Below are 23,421 nucleotides of genomic sequence, written 5' to 3'. Positions count from 1 at the left end.
ATTGAAAAGGATCCTCTGCGGTCAGTGTATGTTTTGGTCATTGGATTTTCTTTTCACAAATGGAAATTCAAAAACAAAAAACAACTGGATATTTGATTTTCGTTTTCAAATTGAAAAACCAAAATTGAAATACAAGGCGTTTTTCTTTATCACGGTCAAAAAGGGATTTACTAAACTTAAAAAACGGGATGATTTTCATTTTCTACTTCTCAAAACAAAAAATAAAATCACTAGAAAACAGAAACAAAAAAACCCCCCGTTTTTTCATATTCTGCTACCGGAAGTTGTCTTTCAAAATAAGAGCGCAAATGAGGACGGTCAATCCGTGTATCTACGGTCCATTTGTTTTCACAACGAAAACAGCCAAGACACATATTGAGCCCAGAAAATGAATGTTATTAAGGGCTGTAAATATAATAGGCCTATGTCTAAAATGGACAACATTGTTAGGAGATTTCAACTATACAGCGATTCTGCACTGCGGTCAACTCAGCCGTCTGGGTGACCAGATGTCCCGCTTTGTGCGGTATTGCACAGCATTTTCACGACTTTTGGTGCGTCCCGCAAATTGAGACGATGTCCCGCATATTTCATTTTGATTGGCTAAAACGCTTTTCTAAAATCAGATTTATGACATGAATCAGATGCGGAGAAAAGCCGGCTCGGTTCGCTGACGGCCGGCACCGCCCTTTATTATTATATGTTTTAAACTTTATATATTGCTGATATCATACCATCCTCTTAAAATACTCTGTCCAACAATATCAGTCTCAGGAAGAAATGTTTTTTAAAGCTTAATAAAAGAAAAACATGCATTCTTGTACTCGGGAGGGGACATTGACAGAGGATTACTGGAAAAGTACACAGTAAGTACTTCATAGTAGCTACTTGTGGGGGTAGTTTCAGTAGTACTGAGTCCAACAGGATCAATCTCACGAAGAACTAATGGCAACAAAAAATAATTCCCTCATCAAACTTAGCAGAAGTGGCTTGATTTAGTTATCAGCAGGGGACTTTGACAGAGGATTTCTCAAAAAGTACACAGTAAAATTACTTCAATGTATTGTTAGTAGTAACACACTCTGTCACTCTGGTTGCCCTCTTATGATGCTGCTGTCTTTTAATATATAACTATTTCTCAGCCGCTAATTCGTTGCTCGCAGATTCTTCAGTCTCATCAGCCTCATCCTTCCATCAGTCCCAATCAACGCCTCCAGCACACTTCCAGTGTCTGACTCCATATGATATTGTCCTGATGCTGTAAGGGTGATGCCCCATGATCACAAAATGTGTGCCAAGGACCTCATATTATGTCTGTCATTAATGTTACATCACCCATTATAACAGTTTTCTTTCATTGTTTCTCTTCTCTTAACTGAATAGTCCTGTCTTTAAGTATAATACAATGTAAAGTCCTTTTCCTGCACCATTTTAAGGCTTCAAAAACAGCCATTTTTACTGTATGAGTTTGGAGAAATGACACAATCAATGGCCCAGAATTGTACTTAATAAACTATGAATCTTGTGGTGCTTGAAAAAATACACACTGGCTAAGCCGGCCAGGATATATGCCTTTTTTGGAGCCCTTTTTTGCAATATTTATTAAAATGTCACTAGTTATTTAAACAAACCCCTATCTGAGAATAATACAAGCAACCATAAAACGCCCTTTATCTAGAGAGCCATTGAAGCCCATGAAGAATGTATCCTTCCACAAATCTTCTGTGCAGAACATTACAAAATATTCTTCATTTGCAGTATTTTATTTTAAAAGTGTTCAGAAAGACTGCATCAAATATGCTATATCTATATATCTATATAATATCAATATTGTTATTAACTTCAATCAAAGTCAATTTAAATAGCGGGCAAGACTTTTCAAGGGGTAAAAATGCTGCTGCCGGACTACTGACTGGAAGTATTGCTGATATCATGTCTACCATATCCTCTTAAAATACTCTGTCCAACAATATCAGTCTCATGAAGAAAGGTGTTTTAACGCTGATTCAAAATAGCAGAGAAACATGCATTCTTGTTCTCAGGAGGGGACATTGACAGAGGATTACTCAAAAAGTACACAGTAAGTACTTCATAGTACTTGTGGGAGTAGTTTCACTACTAGCCTACTGAGTCCAACAGGATCGATCTCACGAAGAACTAATGGCAGAAAAAATTATAACAAACTCGAGAGACGGCTGAGCTGACCGCAGTGCAGAATCGCTGTATAGTATAAATCTCCTAACAATGTTGTCCATTTTAGACATAGGCCTATTATATTTACAGCCCTTAATAACATTCATTTTCTGGGCTCAATATGTGTCTTGGCTGTTTTCGTTGTGAAAACAAATGGACCGGAGATACACGGATTGACCGTCCTCATCTGCGCTCTTATTTTGAAAGACAACTTCCGGTAGCAGAATATGAAAAAACGTTTTTTTTTTTTGTTTCTGTTTTCTAGTGATTTTATTTTTTGTTTTGAGAAGTAGAAAATGAAAATCATCCCGTTTTTTAAGTTTAGTAAATCCCTTTTTGACCGTGATAAAGAAAAACGCCTTGTATTTCAATTTTGGTTTTTCAATTTGAAAACGAAAATCAAATATCCAGTCGTTTTTTGTTTTTGAATATCCATTTGTGAAAAGAAAATCCAATGACCAAAACATACACTGACCCTCTGCATACCGTGTGACTTAGGGAACACTGCTTTACAGGTCTCCTTTTATACTATTTTTAGGCATATATTATAGGTCTCAGATATATAAAAAACATGTCTATGAAGTGTTTTGCTCAAAATACCACATTGTAGCATGCCTCATACCCTTCCATTTCAGCCCTGTTAGAGAAGTGCTGATTCTGGGTCCATAGCTTTAAAAAGAAAAAAAAGAGAGAGGAGAGCTCATGCCTGCTCATGCAGGAGAATTCTACCCAGATTGCCGTGATTAAACGCCATATTATGTTCCAAACCACATCAAGCATTATTTCTGAAACAGTATAGAGCCCCCTTTTTTCTCTCTCTCAGGTTTACCACAAGGTGAGTTCCTTTTTATATCCTGCTTCTTTACACATATTCTCTCCAGTACAGGTTAGCTCTGAGTGTTAGCGATGCTATCAAGCGTTGCTTGATACAGCGACGTTTCTGATAGGGCCGTGGGTGTAAAGCCAGCCCACATTTCAGTAATGTCGTCATGACCACAGCAAATCTGGATCAGCTCCGTTGTACCACCGTTTTTAGAGATGTGGGTAAGGAGGAAAAGAGAGAGGGTTTCCTTTGCTGACACTTTGTGAGTCTCCTTACACACCAGGGACTAGGGATGGGTATCGAGAACCGGTACTAAGTCAGTACCGGTAGCCGATTGGACGGTATCGGTATACCGTTAAGCCGCTGGAAAAAACGGTGCTGCTATCGGTATATGAATTACGCTACTTCCTTAGTTTAAACAATTCTGGTTGGTTGGGAACCCTCATCCCGTGTGACGTATCCGGTTTGAGTACCACTCTGATTGGCACTCGTCATCTCTCCTAACAGCGCTCTTATTATTGTGAGACTCCCGGGGGCAGACGGGGCAGACTCAACATCTTGCTAGAAACAGCGTCTCAAGGCTTCTTAACATTTAACAACCTATTAATGATGCATACCGACTTAACGGGAAGAAACTCAGCTAACAGACGATATAACCATTTTACCTAGACGGAACAGAAGTCCAACACCAAGAGTCTAAATCAACACTTAGCGAAACGGGCTAACGGGGCTAACGGCTACTTTAGCACATAACGCCGGGTTACGTATTGTAACCCTTGTTATATTAACAACGGACGGAGCCCTCTACTGGACTCTATGGGTACTACCTTATCATGCAAGCATTCACCTACTGAGATTTCTATAGACGTAGCCGGCGCATCTCACTTCCATATAAAAGGAGGCCCCGCCTCCTGACCATCATCCTACACCACTCTTCAGCGAGCGGTATAGGACAGACAATGCCCCAGGGTGGAGGGCTCTGCCTGTGTTAATATAACAAGGGTTACAATACGTAACCCGGCGTTATATCTCTCACAGGCTCCGCCCTCTACTGGACTCTATGGGTACAGTGGGCGGAGCCCCGATGTATACACGCACTGTCGTCCAGCACACCGTTACACCTCATATTAGCAGCCTCTGCGCCTCCCTCACCTCTCCCTCGGTTGTAACCGTGGAGAAGTCCGGGCTGCGGCCGATAGAGCACACCCTGACGGGCTTGCCTCAAAAACAGGGCTGCGGACTTTCCCTGTCTGCCTATAGGCGGACCTAGGGGAGCCCTTGGCACTGTTTTTGAGTATGGGTTCACTATGCACCCTCTCTACTGAGTCCCTAAAGAGCACGGGGAGAGCGCAAGTGCCCCCTATGTCCCCACACTCAAACATTGACCCCGTACAGAGTGTGTACAGACTATAGTATGGAGGGCTCTCCCCCTCCTGCCCCCAGGCAGGCGAGGGGAGCCCTCCAGCCCTGTAAGGGCCCAGAGCGCATTACGTCACCCCGCGACCCTCCAAGACGCCGCCGTGCATATATCTTCCACACTCACACCGTTGAATAACGCTGTTGATGCAGCCACAGCTCGTGTGGAGTGCGCACGGACCCCCGCGGGACAGGCTCTCCCTGCCTGCTCGTAGGCGTGTGCAATGCCTCCGCAAAGCCAGCCTGCCAGGCGTTTCTTGGACAGAGCTTTTCCACTCACCCCGCCCCCGAAGCACACGAACAGCTGTTCAGTGCGTCTCAGGGTAGCTGTGGGCTCTACATAACACGCTAGCACACGCACCGGGCAGAGGAGGTGTAACTTAGCCTCCCTCTCCCCACTATGGGGTGGAAGATTAAAGCCCCCCAACTGAATAGCCCTCGACCTGAACACAATCCTTAGGCTCTTGGGCACAAAGGAGGAGTTTGGTCTGAGTATAGCCCCGCTCTGGTCACCCCGGATCACCAAGCAACTCGGGTGCACCGACAGAGCGGTTAACTCGGACACTCTCTTGGCTGACGTTAAGGCAAGTAGCAATGCTGTCTTCCATGACAGTGCTTTCAGGGAGGAGAGCTCCAGAGGCTCAAATGGTTCTGAGACCAGAGCCTCGAGCACCAGCGGCAGGTCCCACTGCGGGGCGGAGGCGCGCACTACTGGGCACAGCCTCCTGACCCCCCGTAAAAACCGCAACATCAGTGGCTGAGAAAAGGCTGGCCTGCCGTCAAATTCCTCATGGCAGGAGGAGATGGCTGCTGCATACACTTTCACTGTGGAATGAGCAAGCCCCCTGTCCACCAGTAACTGTAAGTACGACAAAATAGATCCCAACTCACAAGATAGGGGCTCTATTTTCCGCTCCTCACACCATCGCAGGAATACCAGGCACTTCGGCCTGTAACACTTCAGGCAGGCCCCTCCCCATCCTGTTTTCCGTGAACACTGTGATGTAGGAGGTCACCCGTCCCAGTGGAGACCCCCTCCGGAGGTGATCCGGGGACCCCAGAACCGGAGGTTGCCCTCCACTGAGGGGGGGATGGTCACCAGACGCCGTTTGTGCCTCATGGGATCCAAACGCAGGCTGGAGAACCACCTCTGCAGGCGGCGCATATGCAGTAACCCGAGCGGGACCACAACTTGAGCAGCCGCCATGAGACCCAGAGTCTGCATGATAGTCAAAGCTGTCACTGTTGTGTAATAATCGCTCTGATCTGGTGAGGTGAACACACCCGCTCCGCCGCCATGGTCATCACCCAGGGGGAAGTACAGCCCTGGGCGGTGGACTTCCATGGACGCCGGACCCAGAAGTGCCCGACAACGGCAAACGGAGCCATCCGCCCCGCTGGAATGGCGAACGTCAATGGCACCGCCTCGGTCATATCTTGGTCCCCCAAACACTCGAAGCAGAGGTGGTGGGGATCGGCGCCCGCCATGTCAGCCAGGGCACGAAGGACAGGCCCGGGTCTCTAGAAGTGGCGACTCCATGGAGGTATGATAACTCTTTCTTCTTCAAACGTCTTACTTTCTCTGCTTCAGTTGTTGCTCGCTCGCTGAAGAGAAAAGGATGACGGGAACGGGAGGCGTGGCCGCCTTATATACGGTGGGCTTGTGCACGCATTCAGGTAGGCCCGCCCCGGGGCCGGCTACGTCCATAGAAATCTCAGTAGGTGAATGCTTGCATGATAAGGTAGTACCCATAGAGTCCAGTAGAGGGCGGAGCCTGTGAGAGATATAACACATGGCCTGATTTGCATATTGGAACTTTATGTGTGCACTCGAACACATTTATATGTAAAATTAACACTTATCACAACATAATGTGGGCTCGCAGGCTGATAAACTAGGATATCTGATCTCGGTGGGTCTTAATGAGTCTTAGACCTCAGTCAGTATATACTATTTCTAAGCAAATGCCTACTATAATATGTACATTATATATTATATGGCTTAAAGTGTACATACATTCGCTCACATTGTAAATGATGGTCGGGTTGCATTTTTCTGGAACTTTTTAACAATGTTAATGTACCAAAATCAGCTGTGGTGGTCGTCGTGTTAATCCGTGGCACACTCATAATGTGCAGGGCTTGAGTGATTTTTGCTGTTGGGACTCGGGTTTGAGTCCAGCATTAACGTTTTTGTTATTTTCATGTCGATGGACACTGAATATTATGTTTGAATAGAGGATTCCTAATATTGTTTGCCGAGCAGTGGCGGAGCCAGGACATTTTCAGTGGGGTGGCCAGGATGGAACCTGTGATCATTTTGGGGTGGCATTGAAATCACTATTATATGAACATAAAAATACATCTCACTAGAAAATAAGGGGTTATTTAAGGCACCTACAACACACCTCTACATTATTTGGGATTAAGCTAGTGGTGGAATAGATCATATAATATTCAGTATATCTAACTATTTTTTTCTTATTCCCGCAGGCAAAGTAACAACGACGCTTACATTATACAAATGTAGTGTAATATACAGACTGTTTAGCTTATGGTGATCAGCAGCACTATGAGCTCATTCTCTCAGTGACAGAGACACAGACACATAATTTAAACAATACTTTTTTAATTAAATGATTGGTTAAGACATACATCTTACTTTTTGATGAACATTAAGTGCAAGAGGGTCTCAACTTTAACAATTAAGGCATTTAATTTACATTTTACATATAAGACATTTATAGAAACAGTGGAATACCCTGGATGTGATTTACTTGTTGTTTCACTTAAATTACCATAAAAGTCCTGAACACAGCCAAATAAGGAAAACAGGCAGAGGTCTGCATTGCAGGTACTGTACACACACTGCCACACACTTAAGTGTTATAACTGATAATTGAGAGGGGGGGAATGTTTAAGTATAAACATAATACTCATTGTGCCTTCAAATCTAGCATTATATTGTACACAAGTATCCCTAAAAACAAGTAGTCTAAGTAGTCCAACAAATTAACCCTTCTGAACACTGGCTCTTGGCAGCGATTTTACTGAACAGCGTACACTGTTCGCTCATTTGAACATCACGTTCCCGTATAACATTGTAAATGAGCTTGTAAAATATTTGTGTTGAATCATCAACCGGTAGACAAGTTCCCCTTTATGATGTGAACAAGCCACCTGTTTATTGTAAAAGAGAAGACTGCTGTGTGAATTGTGAGAGGCAATTCACACCTAAAATCAATAAATGAATAGATAAATGTTGTCTCCAAATCAACATTGACACAGTAACACATATTGTAACAACTGTTTTCTTTTTCTGTCCACATGTCTTTTTCTGTCATACTCAGTCCAGGCACATAGGAACTGATCACAATACAGAGTATTATGTGACAGTCATGTCCTGCAAGATGCTGTAACCTTGGTTAATTTGGTTTTTAATAAGACAGACATTTCAAATGGCAAGGGAATTTCTAAAAAGATTAACAACGGTTCTGTCTAGTTAGCAACGATAGTGTGAAAGTAAGCCAGCACGAAGAATACCATAAACATAACACTAAAGCAACTGTGAAAAAAAATCTTGAATCTTTAAAGTTTGTATTTATAAATGTGGGATTTTGATTGTTTTTCCTTGCTAAAATAAACTAAACTAGCACTTTTTTAAGAAAACATATGTGCCTTATTTTTTGAGTTTTCCATTACCACACATCCTTGATGAGTGTGTGACCTTAACTAATTATTTATGTGAGTACAATCACTCCCATTTAACTGGGGGAAGAAATAATTAACTCGATGCACTTTTATATGAACATTAAGTGCAAGAGGGTCTCAACTTTAACAATTAAGGCATTTAATTTACATTTTACATATAAGACATTTATAGAAACAGTGGAATACCCTGGATGTGATTCACTTGTTGTTTCACTTAAATTAATATATCGATGGAGACAGACCGGAGACTTTGGAGAATTGAATCAGTGGTCATTTTGTGACACCTGAACATCCACTGCTCCTTCTCCTCACATTCAGCTTACAACAGCTGTATTCTGCGATTTTTGTGGTTTGCAGAATTGCTCAGTCTATCATCATCCATGGTAGATCTCAAGTATGTCTTTACCAGCTTGAGTGTAGAAAAGCTGCGTTCACAGGAAGCAGTCCTCACAGGTATGGCAATGGCAATTTTGCACAAGCGGAAGAGCTCATGGAATACCTCTTTAAAGGGTTCAATGATTTTTGTGAGCTCTACTATGCTAGAGGGCTTCTGCATGCCAGATGTTACTTTCCTCTCTAGGATTCTTTTCATTTGGTGTACCTCATGTCCGAGGTCATCTATGATGCATTCATAAATAGAAACAAATGCAAATAGAGCCTGCTCTTCGCAAAATGTAACGCTTGAAGGATTCAAGGCTTGGATCCCCATCATTATTTCACAATTTGGTTTTGAGAATCGTCTATTTAGCTCACCGAGCATGTTATCAAGCACAGGGTAGAATATGCTGGCACGAAAAGTGTCCTTGGTCTGCTCAGAACGCGCACCTACTGAGGACATGACAGTATGTCCATCTAGCATTCTGCTCTGTTTTGTCTTTCTTTTTGGAATAGGTTCCGTCTCAACATTGCATTTTTCACTTGTATTTAACCTGTTAACCCCCGAGCCTGTTTTCCAGGTCTCAGGCTCGAAAATGACATGCCCAGAACAAATGACCATAACTTCACTTCTAAAAGCGGAACATTTATAATCTTTTTTCTCAAAACAATGATAAACCTGTGAGTTGGATGTAGAACAGTCAGAATCAATATAGAATTTTTTTATTTTAAAGTAAATTCAGATTGAACATAGTAAACAAATTTAAATTATTGTGTCCGTCCAAACATAACATATAATAAGTACCCTGTATCAAGATTGATGCAAAACAAGTGCAATTTGACCTTTTTAGAGAGATTTAGCAAATTAAACCCACTTCTGGGGTCATTTGGGTGGATTTGACCTATCTCTGGCCCCCCTTGGTTGATTTTGATGATTGACACCTCTTTTTAACCGCTAGAGCCAATGGAATCGAGGGAAAGTTCCACATACACACACAGGTTACCAAATAAGGAGTGAGAGTGACGCGTAGCCAAAACCGGAGCTGCGACACACTCTGGTGGCTACCATTAGCAGCTAATATTTATTCTCCGATTTTTGCATACAAATTGAATTATGGATTATCAATAATTTTTTCAAAGTGACAGACACATTGGATTAACCTATGGATTAACCTTCAGCCGCGTTTTTTCTCGTTTTAATGCCATTGAACACGACTTTTGATCAGAATAACAGCTAAGGTGAGCATATCTCCATGTTTTGCTACCTAAAGCTACATCGTGTGTTGTCTGTATTTGGTTCCCCTGTCACGAGTTCTGATCGCTCAGTGATGATACTTATATTTCTATAATCTGTGGAATCTCAGGGTGTTAGCTAAACTTGTTTGTGCAGATCCAATAAGCATGTCGATCGGTATAGCTAGAGTTCTGTGCCAACGGCGTTAAGATTTTTTCGCTCAGGGCAGATTCAGAGGCTCAGCGTTAGTCTTGTGTTTTCTTTTGCCAAAAATGGTTCATATCAATCATCAGTTAGCTGAGTTTCTTCCCGTTACATGGATATGAAACATTCATAGTTTATTAAATATTAAGAAGCCCTCAGACGCTGTTTCCTGCAGATGATGCGTTTTTCCCTCCGCCGGCGGGCGGATGGGGTTCAACAGGTTAAGACTTCTTTCCAGAGTCCTTCAAAGTAGGTTTCATCCCTGTAGTCTTGAAAACGTTTCACGAGGGCTTCAACTAGATCCACAGCTGAACACAAATCAAGAGTGGGAGACTGTAGAAGGTCAGAGAGATATCTTGCATCTCCAAAAACCTTAGTGCATGTCACTAAAAGGCCAATAAACTGCAGGTCAATTTGAGCGAGCAGGCCACGTGCATCAACACTTCTATCTCCGCTGTGTTCTGCAGCTATCTCCTCAAGGACACGAATAATAGCAGGTAGTCTATCTAAGACGGTACGGCAAGCTATATGCCGGCAAGCCCACCTTGTTTCACTCAACCGTTGAAGCTCTCTGGGAGCTCCGGCATACCTTTCTTTCTGAATGTTAAGCCACCTCGTGTGAACATAAGAGCCAGACATAAAGACATAAAGACTCTGCAAAAACGCCAAAAAGCATCCAGCTTGTGGGACTGCTTTAACTGTGTCAACTAGAACCAGATTAAGGCTATGTGCATTACAATGGACATAAAACGCCTGCTGTGCCACCTCCTTAATTCGAGCTTGAACGCCGGAGTGCTTGCCACTCATGACAGAAGCGCCGTCGTATGCTTGCCCAACCAGGTTACTTTTGTACTCCAGGCTATATCTCTCAAGGACCTGGACTATTTGTTCTGTCAGTCCTGCAGCATCAAGGCGGTCTGCAGACTCAAAGTGCAAGAAGCTCTTTTTTACAGCTCCTTTATAATAATATCTCAGCACTAAAGAGATCTGTTCCTTTTTTTTTGTATCTTTAGTTTCATCTGCCATTGGGGACCTCACTTTCCTTGACCTCGTTGATGATGGAGGAGCGTACCATTTCAGCTAATGTATCCAAAATCTCATTCTGAATTTGGTGGCTAGTGTATTTTGCATTGCGAGGCCCTGTAAGTTTCTTTTTGATAACTGTGTCATGGTTAGCAATCACATCTAATATAGCCAAGACGTTTCCCCTGTTGTCTGCATCTCTTGTCTCCCTATGACCCCTTTGTGAAATGTTTTGGGTTGCTGTTAACAGTAAAACTTCCGCTACACTTTTTATATAAGTACGATTTTCTTGTTTTCGATGTTCTTTAGTCAGGGTACTCATTAAAGATGCATTCACTTTTTCTCCTCTCTCATATTCCTTCCAAGCCACCATTGCATTTGTGTGAGCCTCTCCGTTTACATGTTTAGTGAACCCTCCATCTCTGAATGTTGCCTTTTTCCAGTTCTTAAATCCCAAGGCTGAAGTAAACACTGCATCTGTGTTTGGGAGGCCAAAATGCCTGCATGCAAAACAGTGTGCAGAGTCCTGGATCTGAGAATACTCAAGCCATGAGTGAACATTGTACCATGAGGCTTGAAAGTGTCTTCGTCTGTCGCCCTGGAGTGTCCTGGGAAAGAGTTTCGGGTGTGACTGGACTGGTTGATCGGCTCTTGATTTGGAAATGTCTGTTTAAAAAGAAAAAGCAACTTCAATTATTCAATTACAGCAGAGATTAATAACAATCAAGGTCGGGCCATTTTCTCATTCTACATCTAATGTATGATCCAGGCCCTTAAATCTACTGTCACCTTACTTTACTCCGATAGAGGTGTTTATATGAGTGGTGTTTATCAGACCTATCCATGAATTATCAGGCTGCATTACAACATTGCCACTGTATCAGATTGGGCAAAACTAAAGTACAATTCCAATATTCAGTATTTGTGAAAGAGTCTGTATACCTGGAGGTCCACTTGGGCCACTGGTACGTGGGGGCTCATCTCTCTCGCTCTCGCTCTCTGAATCTGTACGCGGTGCTTGTACAGGTCTTTTGGAAACATCTCAAAATAAAAAGCATCAGATTTTAAGGTGTTTAAATTATTTTCCAAAAGTTTATATAATGAAAATTCGACAGTATTTGAGTTGGGGTCTTTGCAAAAACAACTACAAAACAATCTGTGTCAGACTTTAAGGTGGTGAAACTATTTACTTAAAGCTTTTAAAATGCATTTATAACATGATGTGATTCTTCTTATTGAAGAAGGATGCTATGTCTGCTCTCTTTCTCTTCATTATGATTTTCTGACTCAATACGCAAAATGCAGAATATATCAATCTTACCACCATCATTATAACAAGTCATAGCACTAGCTAAGGTGACTCAATAAATTTGAGTTTAGTTGATAAGACACGTTTTTGTGCCATCTCATGCTACATGCTACAGGCTACATGAGTAAGCTACTTATTGAATTTACTAATGATAAATAACTGTATCCTTTAGCAGAGCTTATAATTTGTTTACTTTAACTTTTTTTGGTAGGGGTGGCATTATCTAACTTTAAAAACAAGCCCCTACTAGGATGCTAGTCACTTTCCTTGATAAAAAAAATATTCAAAAGCTAATTTGACTTAAATTGATATGACAAGTTTTTGTGCCATCTCATGCTACATGCTACATGAGTAAGCTACTAACTGAACAATTTACTAATGGCAAATAACATCACCTAATAATTTGTACAATGCATAAAAACGTTAGCTCATACTTTGCTTAATATATACAGTTAAGGGTGGGATAATCAATGTTACAAAACCAGTCGCAAAGCAATCTCGCCTCTGATATTAATATTATAGCTTACCTGTGGTTAACTTGCCAGCTGAAAATGGCATGCGCGCCTCGAGAACGGCACTCGTGGTCGTGGAGCAGTAAGGTGCGCACACTGCGCAGGTCGGATTTGACGCAGCGAAAGTGTTCCAGCAGTGCTCTGGTATATTACAGGAATGGTTCCGCACGGGCCACCCCCCACCTCCGCCACTGTTGCCAAGACCAACATTAATGACCAATGAACTAGGTAGTGGAGACCGGGATCGTTGTTAACGAAACGTTCATTTCCGTGTCTCCACTAACTACCCCTGCTACAAGGGTAACGATCTCCAATATCCCGCCGTTCATACGGGATGAATTCCTGGTGAGAGAGCTGTCTAGGCACGGGAAGATAGTGTCCTCCATCAGGAAGCTGTCCTCGGGCTGCAGATCTCCACTGCTGAAACACGTTGTGTCTCACAGGAGAAGTGTCCTCATGATCCTCAATAAGAGAGACGAGGAACTCAATCTTGTCTTGTCAATCAGTCTGAAGATTGATGATTTTAATTATGTAATGTTTGTAAACTCGGGGGCTGTCAAGTGTTTCGGATGCGGGGAGGAGGGGCACTTGGTCAGAGCGTGTCCGGTAAAAAATTAAAAACACGGGGAGGGGGAACAAAATAAAGAACCGGAGAAAACTCCAGAAAAGACTCCTGCTGAGACAACAGCAGCGGAGAACCCCACTGAGGGTCCCCCAAAGCCCCCGAAGCAGGCTGAGAGTCCAACAAAGCTCCTGAAGCAGGCTGAGAGTCCCCCAAAGCTCCCGAAGCAGGCTGAGAGTCCCCCAAAGCTCCTGAAGCAGGCTGAAAGTCCCCCAAAGCTCCCGAAGCAGGCTGAGGAAAACTCTGGGGAAATTAAGCTTAACCTGTTAAGCACCAAGCCTGTTTTTCATGTTTCAGGCTCGAAAATGACATGCCCAAAACAAATGACTACAACTTAACTTCTAAAAGGGTTATATGAATAATTTCTTTTATCAAAGCAAGGTTACATCTGTGAGTTGGATGTAGAGGTGTCAGAATCAATATAGATGTTTTTTATTGTAAAGAAAATTCAGATTTTACATAGTAAAAAACTGTAAATTATAATGTCCGTCCAAGAGGTTTAGCCAAAACCACCACCTCTGAGGTGATTTGGGTGAAAATGTTTTTTTTTCCATATCTCTGGCCCCCCTTGGTCGATTTTGATGGTTGACACCTCTTTCTGACCGTTAGAGCCAATAGAATCGAAGGGGGAGTCCCCCACACACACACGTTGTGAAGAGAAGAGGTGGAGGCTTCGCGCATGTAATTTTGCAGCAGAGTGGACCGATCTCTCGCTCTGACATTTGGAAACGAAAAAGCAGTTTTATTGCTTATGGATGATCAGAAATCATTTCAAAGAGGACACAGACACATTGGATTAACCTATGGATTAACTGCAGCATCGTTTTTTTATCGTTTTTAATGCCATTGAAGACCAGTTTTGACCAAGGTAAGCCATGTTAGCGTTTCTAGCTACCTAGCTCCACATGCTATGATGTACGCTTTCGTTTATAGCGTCGCAAATGTTTATCACTGAGTGTTGAGGTGGGCACCAAACGATTCTGTGTCTCCAGGTGATGCTAATCGATGGGTTTGCTGTGCATCTAGGATAAGTAATAAGGGAGTTATGAGTGAGTTTAGGTGCAGAGATAGGTTAAATTTTTTCGCTCGTGGCTAATTCAGAGGCTGAGTGTTAGCATTGTGGGGTTTTTTTGAAAAAAAAAATTAAAAAGATCAGTTAGCTGAGTTTCTTCCCGTTACATGGATATAAAACATTCATAGTTTATTAATTATTAAGATTCCTTAGACGTTGTTTCCTGCAAATGACGCGATTATCCGCCCGGTACCGGGGGGACGGTGCGTAACAGGTTAATGGAGGGACCTGCAGAGTACATAACGGTATCGTCCGCATAAAAATGTAAGGTTGCTCCATCGACATTTTCACCTAAACTGTTGATGTAGATGGAGAATAAAAGTGGACCTAAAACAGAACCTTGAGGAACACCATTAGTAATGTTTAACCACTCAGAAGTGAGCCCATCAAAGTGAACACATTGGGACCTTTCAGAGAGGTAGTTCACAAACCACCCTACTGCATGGCTGGATATGCCAATACTGAGTAGCCTCTGCTTTAAGATGCGATGATCGACGGTATCAAACGCTTTGGAAAGGTCAATAAATAGAGCTGCACAACTCTGCTTATTATCTAAAATACTCGCCACATCATTCACCACTTTCATTGTGGCAGTGATGGTGCTATGTTGCTTTCTGAAGCCTGACTGATGTTTAGACAGGATGTCATTTGTACATAAAAACACCTTTACCTGCTCACTCACTAGGCGTTCAAGAACCTTAGCCAGAACTGATCATTTAGAGATGGGCCTATAATTATTTAATAAAGTGGCCACCCCACCTTTTAGTAGAGGCAGGACATACGCTGACTTCCACAATTTTGGAATTGTGTTTGTGCTGAGGGAGAGGTTAAAAAGAGTAGTGAGAGGTGGAGCAATAAAACCTGCAGCTATCTTTAAAAAGAAAGGTTCTACGTTATCCGGGCCGGCCGGTTTCTTAGGATCTAACTTGGTTGAAGCTTCACGAACAACATCAACAGTAAAAGGAGTAAAACTAAAAGGGTTTTCCAAAACACGTTTTTCAGAGTCACAGACTGTGGTGTTCACAGAAGCAGAGTTAGTGACAGAATCAAACAGAGAGCCACAGGACACAAAATGCTCATTAAAACAATTGAACATAGTGGCCCTGTCCGATATAGTGCCAGATGCTGTGGTAATGCACGGAGGTAGCTCATTACGGATATCACCGGTGGATATCGATTTTATGGCTTTCCAACATTTTCCAGGATTATTCAGGTTCTTTGTGGTAACTGACAGATAATACTTAGACTTAGCACTTTTTATTTGTGATGTGAAGCTATTTCTTAGCTGCCTAAAGTGTAGCCATTCTACCCCTGAGCCTGATTTCCTAGCCTTTGCCCAGGCCTTGTTTCTCTCATGTAGGAGACTAGATAATTCAGCAGAAAACCAAGGATTGTCTCGTCCCTTCAGTCTAAATTTACGCAGGGGTGCATGTCTATCTATAATTTCCATAAAACCAAGATAAAAATAAGACCATGCAGTTTCTACATCAGCACACAGATCGATTTTACCCCAATCAAAACCAAACAGATCATGAACAAAACCCTGCTCCACAAAATGTTTTTTGTCTCTCTTACTGATAATGCGAGGTTTGACCTTTTGGACTTTTGTGTCCCTAATTGTGGCTACAACACAGTGATCACTCAGATAATTTGCAAATGAGTATTTATGGGGAACATTAGTTAAAATGAGATCAATTAAGGAGGATTTATTTGGGGACTTAATGTTAGGGCGAGTAGGACTGTCTATAATCTGAGTAACATTCAGAGAGATACAAAGGTTTTTAAAATCCTCTGACACAGAAGTTAACCAGTCCCAATTAAAATCACCAAGCAGCACTATTTCCTTGTGGTCAAGTTGAGATAAAAGTTTTGCCAATGAAGATAAAGAGTCCTTGACAGCTGAGGGGGGTCTGTAGCAGCCCACCACCATGACCTGTTGACCCTTTGCTACTTCGATATTTAAGGCTAACAATTCTAGTTGTTTACTAATAGATTTGGAAACCATCTTGGTTACACAAAACTTATTTTTCACATAAATGGCAACGCCACCACCTTTTTTAGGACGGTCGGTACGATATACACTATAACCATTTAAGTAGATGTCAGAGGCCAAAATAGATTTATCTAGCCACGTTTCTGATAAGACAATGACATCAGCGTCAGTCGAGCGAGCCCAAATGCGGACAAAATCTAACTTAGGTAACAGACTGCGCACATTTAAGTGAATGAATCCCAACCCAGTTCTAGATATAAAATCAGCAGGAGTAGCTATCTGACTACTACTGCTACTGGGCGGTCCAGGGTTTAGTTGTACATTCCCTGATAGTAATAATAGCAAAAAAAACAAGCACCTTTTCCTCTTAACCGACACACATACATTGTCATCTGCTTTAAAGTCACCAGCAAACTCCGCGAAAGTGAGATTAGAGCTCAAGAAGCAGTCCTGAAGAACCATCATAGCAGGCAAGTGAGAAAGACAAACATAATTTGTCGAACTGAATGTCTGTGACAAGGCAACCAGTAATTGTTTGTGTAACACATCCGAACCTTTACAGGGGATGTCCACTGCGGGCGGTAGAACAGACCTGAACCCAGTCGACTTCTCAGGATGACGAGAGAACTTCTCATTGTCCAAAATAGCTAACAGGCATAGCAGAATCATGATAGGGGCCATTTTCCCAGATCAGCACAGCATCCGGATAGGCGCGCAAGCAGGCCCGAAACGTGGAGGCGCTCCGGTCTCTCCGCGATATCCCCGGTGCAAAACCTCCTCAGCACAGCAGGATAGGCAAAGCAGGCCCAGCTCGAGGCGTACAGGCACTCCGGTCTCTCCGCGATATCCCCGGTGCAAATTCTCCTCAGCACAGCAGTACAGGATAGGCGAAGCAGGTCCAGTCCGAAACGTAGAGGCGCTCCGGTCTCTCCGCGATATCCCCGTGGTAAAACCTCCTCGGCACCGTAGAGCACGACAGGTGGAGCAGGTGGATACAGGCCTCCGCTACAGCAGGTGTAAAGCAGGCCGCAGCCCGAACGCGAAGCCGCTCCGGTCTCTCCGTTACGTCCCCGGGGCAAAATCTCGCCAGGACAGCAGCACACGACAAGTGGAGGAGCTGGTCCCCGCCACAGCACAAACTGGAGGAGAGGACTCTTTAAAGCAGAGACACTACATACTGATATACACCTGAACATCAGCAGGAGAGGACTCTTTAAAGTAGAGACACTACATACTGATATACACCTGAACATCAGCAGGAGAGGACTCTTTAAAGTAGAGACACTACATACTGATATACACCTGAACATCAGCAGGAGAGGACTCTTTAAAGTAAAGACACTACATACTGATATACACCTGAACATCAGCAGGAGAGGACTCTTTAAAGTAGAGACACTACATACTGATATACACCTGATCATCAGCAGGAGAGGACTCTTTAAAGTAGAGACACTACATACCAGAGGTGGGAGTAAGTCCTACATGTGCAAGTCATGAGCAAGTCTCACGTCTTGACCTACAACTATCAAGCAAGTCCCAAGTCACTGTGGTGAGAGTCAAGCAAGTCAAGTCAAGTCATACGAAATTCTGATGAATAAGCCCAGTTTCCGCATTTAAATCAGTTAAAAGACAGTGGTTATGAAAATGGATTTAACCCATACTATGATCTTCATTACATACACAGTTAATCATTTGAAATCTAATTTAGACCGATGACAATCATATTAGATTAATATTAACCCTAGAACTGCAGACAATATAGCTAGGACTCAATCAAAAAGTCTGTTCAAAAAGGCAGAATTCCAGGTAAGAAAATCATATAATGGCATTTGCCATTAGGCCTACACATATTTAATTTAAAGGGGACCTATCATGCAAAATGCACTTTTGTACGTCTTTTATACATGAATATGTGTCCCCGGTGTTCCAGGGAACTCACCAAGTGTCAGAAAACACAACCCTCTCTATTTTCCTCCATACCCAAATCTCTAAAAAAGGGGCTGCAACGGATCTGATCAAAACTGATCCAGATTTGAACACTGTCTTGACGTCAGGACGGTGGCGCTACGGCTATTGGGCCAACTCCACCAATCAGGAGGAGACAGCCATGGCCATTGTCGTTCGAAAGCGCTGGAGACACTGTAGTACATATGCCAGGCCTCTAGATGGTGCTGTTCTCACAGAATCTGCCCTTGCAAAAACAGAGCTAGAAATGGTCAAATTGAGCAAAATGAGGCTTGGCTAAAATGCATGATCGGTTTGGTATTTTGAAAAAAAAAAAATTATAAATATGCCTTATATAGGTATGGTCCTACACTATATTATTCAAATATAGCATGATAGGTCCACTTTAAATGTCTGTTAACACTAGAACCGCCAACAGCGTCAGCACCTACATAGATATCATTTTCAAATCATTTAATTTGTTCCTCTTCATAATTTCCTTATAAACTCTTTAAAGCAGGGACACTACATACTGATATACACCTGAACATCAGCAGGAGAGGACTCTTTAAAGCAGGGACACTACATACTGATATACACCTGAACATCAGCAGGAGAGGACTCTTTAAAGCAGGGACACTACATACTGATATACACCTGAACATCAGCAGGAGAGGACTCTTTAAAGCAGGGACACTACATACTGATATACACCTGAACATCAGCAGGAGAGGACTCTTTAAAGCAGGGACACTACATACTGATATACACCTGAACATCAGCAGGAGAGGACTCTTTAAAGTAGAGACACTACACACTGATATACACCTGAACATCAGCTGGAGAGGACTCTTTAAAGTAGAGACACTACATACTGATATACACCTGAACATCAGCAGGAGAGGACTCTTTAAAGCAGGGACACTACATACTGATATACACCTGAACATCAGCAGGAGAGGACTCTTTAAAGCAGGGACACTACATACTGATATACACCTGAACATCAGCAGGAGAGGACTCTTTAAAGCAGGGACACTACATACTGATATACACCTGAACATCAGCAGGAGAGGACTCTTTAAAGCAGGGACACTACACACTGATATACACCTGAACATCAGCAGGAGAGGACTCTTTAAAGCAGGGACACTACACACTGATATACACCTGAACATCAGCAGGAGAGGACTCTTTAAAGTAGAGACACTACATACTGATATACACCTGAACATCAGCAGAAAAGGGCCCCTTTAATCTGTCTTCCTTTCCTTTCCTTGATCTTCGTTGATTTAGTGTAATGATCCTTTCACTTACAGTAGTTCTCTCTGGAGGATCAGCCCTGGGCTTTGAAGTGAATAAATATGTCCATGGACTCACAACCTCCAAGGTCATATCATGATGGCATTAGGCCAAAAAAGACTTGTCCCTGTAGATTGACATTGGGAGAGACACGTCCATAAATCAGTGGGTAATTAAAAAAATAGTAGGATCCGGAGATCAGACCTTCTGGCTCCATGCACCACTGAGCCACTCTAATGAACTCCTGCCTGCTAAAACCAGTTCTCTTTATACAAGCATGTTAGCAAAGCCTCACTGTCAGCAGCCCTCTGGGCCCAGTCTGCTGTTATTAGAATAATTACAACTAGTTATTGGAATTGAATACATTTTAAAAGAGTGCATGATTACATTAAAAAAATTACCAGAATTGTGAGGTCAATGCACTGCATGTCTCTGCATTAGAGTCACCAGGTTGTTAGTATATATACACATGTAGTGAAGCACATGGTAATACAATGCATGTCATTGCGTGTGTTTTTATCTTATTTGACTGCTAGCATCCTCATTAACATAAATAACATTGCACAGTGGGTGTGTTAACTCGAGTTAACTGAGTAAGTGCTCTTAATGATCCGCTTGGTTAGACAGTATTTCCCTTAATGTGCCAACACTGGTGGATAGAACACCCAACATTTTACTTTGAAAAGCCACAACTAGTGTTTATGTATTATATGTCAAACTCAAGTTTGTGTGTGTAATGTATGAAGTGTGTTGCTCCTACAGACAAACCCACAGAGGGTGTATTTTAGCTTTAGTTTATTTCTAGGGCCAGAGCAGATACAAAGTTATTTAAAAAAAGAAAGCTCTAAAAACCCACTGTTCAGAACCAACGGACTGAAAATATATCCTTGAGAAGAAAATGACATCCAAATAATGCTAATGCTGCTCTGCAATCATTTAGTGGACATGTCTGCATACAAACCAGCTTTTTAAATGTACACATTTCAGTAATATTTTTTTAGGAGGTCTATTCCAGAGTTCTTTTGGTGCATTTTTATAACTATAGGAATAATGAAATTGTATTTAAAGGTGTTCACATTACCTAGCATCTTCCTTACTTACTGGTGATTTGACTGAGCATCAGTAGTGAAAGATAGATACATGCTGCCATTTGGTCTGCAAACCTCTTTAAAAACATTTGTGTTTTATTTACTAATAAAGATGTGATTAAAAGTTGAACTTTCTGTATTTCACTTTCACTTCTATTTGTATTACTTTTTACAAAGCAGTTCACGGCTCTGTTAGAAAAGCTTGTATTGTATCTCAGGCCTCATACGACCTCTCTAAACCTTTCCTAAAGAAATGCAAGTTCTCTTTTTCCTAACCCCCAAGAGGATGGGCAGAATGGTTTTCATCTCTTTTACTCGTACATAAGTAAGATGTGAGACTTCAGATTTAATGCGCATTAGAGGTATATGATACAGCGCCGACTATCTGCAGATACTGAAATACTGAGGACCTGGAGGTGAAGGATAGTGAGGCATGTTCTCTGAGGAGACTGGATCTGAACAATGGTTAAGGAAGAATCGTATTCAGCCTGATTCAGCCACACACACACACACACACACACACACACACACACACACACACACACACACACACACACACACACACACACACACACACACACACACACACACACACACACACACACACACACACACACACACACACACACACACAGGGCCTGAATACAGTAGTACCTTCTATATTATCCAACTTACTTATTATCGGTCACAGACAACAATAAAGATATGAAGATTCAAAATAAGAAGAAGGTTGTTGAAAGTCCGACAGTGTGGATGTGTTAATGTTCATTATTCAATATTCAAAAGAAAGAAGATGTGCTTTTAAAATGCCAAGCTTCAAATAGCACAAGAATGATTAACGCTTTAAGGAAACCAGAAGAGGAGCCAATATGAAACAAAGTGGACAGGAAGAGGCATGGACCCCACACCCCTCTATCACCATGGAGCTTTGGTCCAGCAGATAAACAGCAAGATGTTACAGACAGTAAATAAGTCAAACCAACACAGAATTGGAGTGTGTTAGTTATATCTTGTGCATGCAGGGTGAGGCTGTGGTCCTGTGTGTGTGTGTGGGGGGGGGGCTCACCTGTGTGAAGCTCCAGGTGAGCTTCATGTGTTTGGTTCCTGCGTAGCTGCACTCCAGCAGCCGGGGTCTGCTGTTCACATCCACCAGACACTTGTTGTCGTCATCGTCGATGGTGGGGCTGAGCACCCCCAGGTGGAGCTGCTGAGAGCTGCTGTAGTACACGTTCTGCTGGGGGACAGGAGCAGGGTGAGGAGGGGGTGGCATTCCAGAAGTGATGATGAAGGCCTCTACCAGCCTTAATGGCTTAATGCAAGACTGATCTTTATTTAATTAAACAATTTACAAGAAAAAGGTTGTGTGTTTGGAAAAAAGGCATGAGATCAACAGCTGTAATGAACCGGTGACGTTGTGGTTTTGTCCAAATGTCAGGACAGATTAGCTGTAATTGAAATATTCTAAGGTTATTTTATTAGTATACAAATACATTAGCTAAATCAAACGTAAAAGTTGAGTAAAGGCTTTTCCTGATGCCACTTTACCGCCCAGAGAATTAACCATTGTATAATTATGTAGCTTTGCAAATGCCACACTGTAACCTATATTCACAGATATTCATCAGCGGCAGAGAGAGGTGGAAGTAAGTTATATTTGTTCACTTGCTTTTAACCTCACCTGAAATATTTGCAAGGTTTCTGAACAACATTCTCATTTTAGTGTAGCGAAAAATAAACAGGCCACCTGTAACTGATCTAATTAAGAAGAAAAACAGAGAGGGGAAACAGGGAGGAGAAATATTCCGTAATGAAGGAGGGAAAGGGAGGGTCAGGGATGGGAGAGTCGATCCAGGCTATGTATTAGCTGATAAATGTTTGCATACCTGAAAAAAAAAACAAGAACACACAAGGACATGGTAATGAATGCAAATATTAACCCAGTTTTGAAGCATGGGAAATGTCTTCCAAGGTAAATCAAACACAACCTGAAGTATTTAAAAAGTTTAAACCATGTAGTGAGACAGGTCTAACAGAACAACAGGAGACACAGATCACAGACAACCTGACATGAGCAGAGCAAACGGAAAGGATCAAGGTTGACATGAATTCCAATCAAGCCAACATTTGAGAACAAGGAGAAACAAATAGTAAAGAGTACGTGCTCAGAACAAATGGAAACAGGCAGTGTACTCAGACTTTGTGAGGGTGTGACGTCGTGGGGGGAAACTGATGAAAATTATGACACTCTTGTTTGATCAGGGCGTTTCTTAAGAGGAGACATTATCACACTTTATTACACGGCTTAGTTGAATACTCGATTCTGATTGGCCAATTTGGACATTTCAGAGATTGAAAAAACGTTGCTATGAAGGATCAAGGGACGATGTGTAGTCATATCAATCCACAGAAAGAAGTCCGGTTGATTTAACGTCAGCTGTGGCATCAGAAAGGAGTGCTCTCCATCAGAAAACACAGTGGAATAATTTTGAATATTCATGTTTATATTTATGGAGAGCACAAACTTTGGATTCATGATGGCTAAACTGTCCCCAGTAATGAAAAGAAAAACAGAGCAAGAGAAGGAAAGAGGTTAAAAG

At 42.3% G+C, this 23,421-nt stretch overlaps 1 protein-coding gene across 1 annotated transcript in view; it reads right to left on the bottom strand.

Moving 5' to 3' along the window:
• The window catches only part of LOC117484459 (polypeptide N-acetylgalactosaminyltransferase 18-like), a 306,696-nt gene that overhangs the window by 28,214 nt on the left and 255,061 nt on the right, over window positions 1-23,421 (bottom strand). Inside the window, 1 exon segment of the mRNA XM_034132932.1 lies at window positions 21,891-22,055. Coding sequence (XP_033988823.1) covers window positions 21,891-22,055 — 165 coding nt within the window.

This window comes from Trematomus bernacchii, unplaced genomic scaffold (genome assembly GCF_902827165.1).
Source record: "Trematomus bernacchii unplaced genomic scaffold, fTreBer1.1, whole genome shotgun sequence".
NCBI lineage: Eukaryota > Metazoa > Chordata > Actinopteri > Perciformes > Nototheniidae > Trematomus > Trematomus bernacchii.
This window is presented reverse-complemented; position numbering and strand designations above follow the sequence as displayed.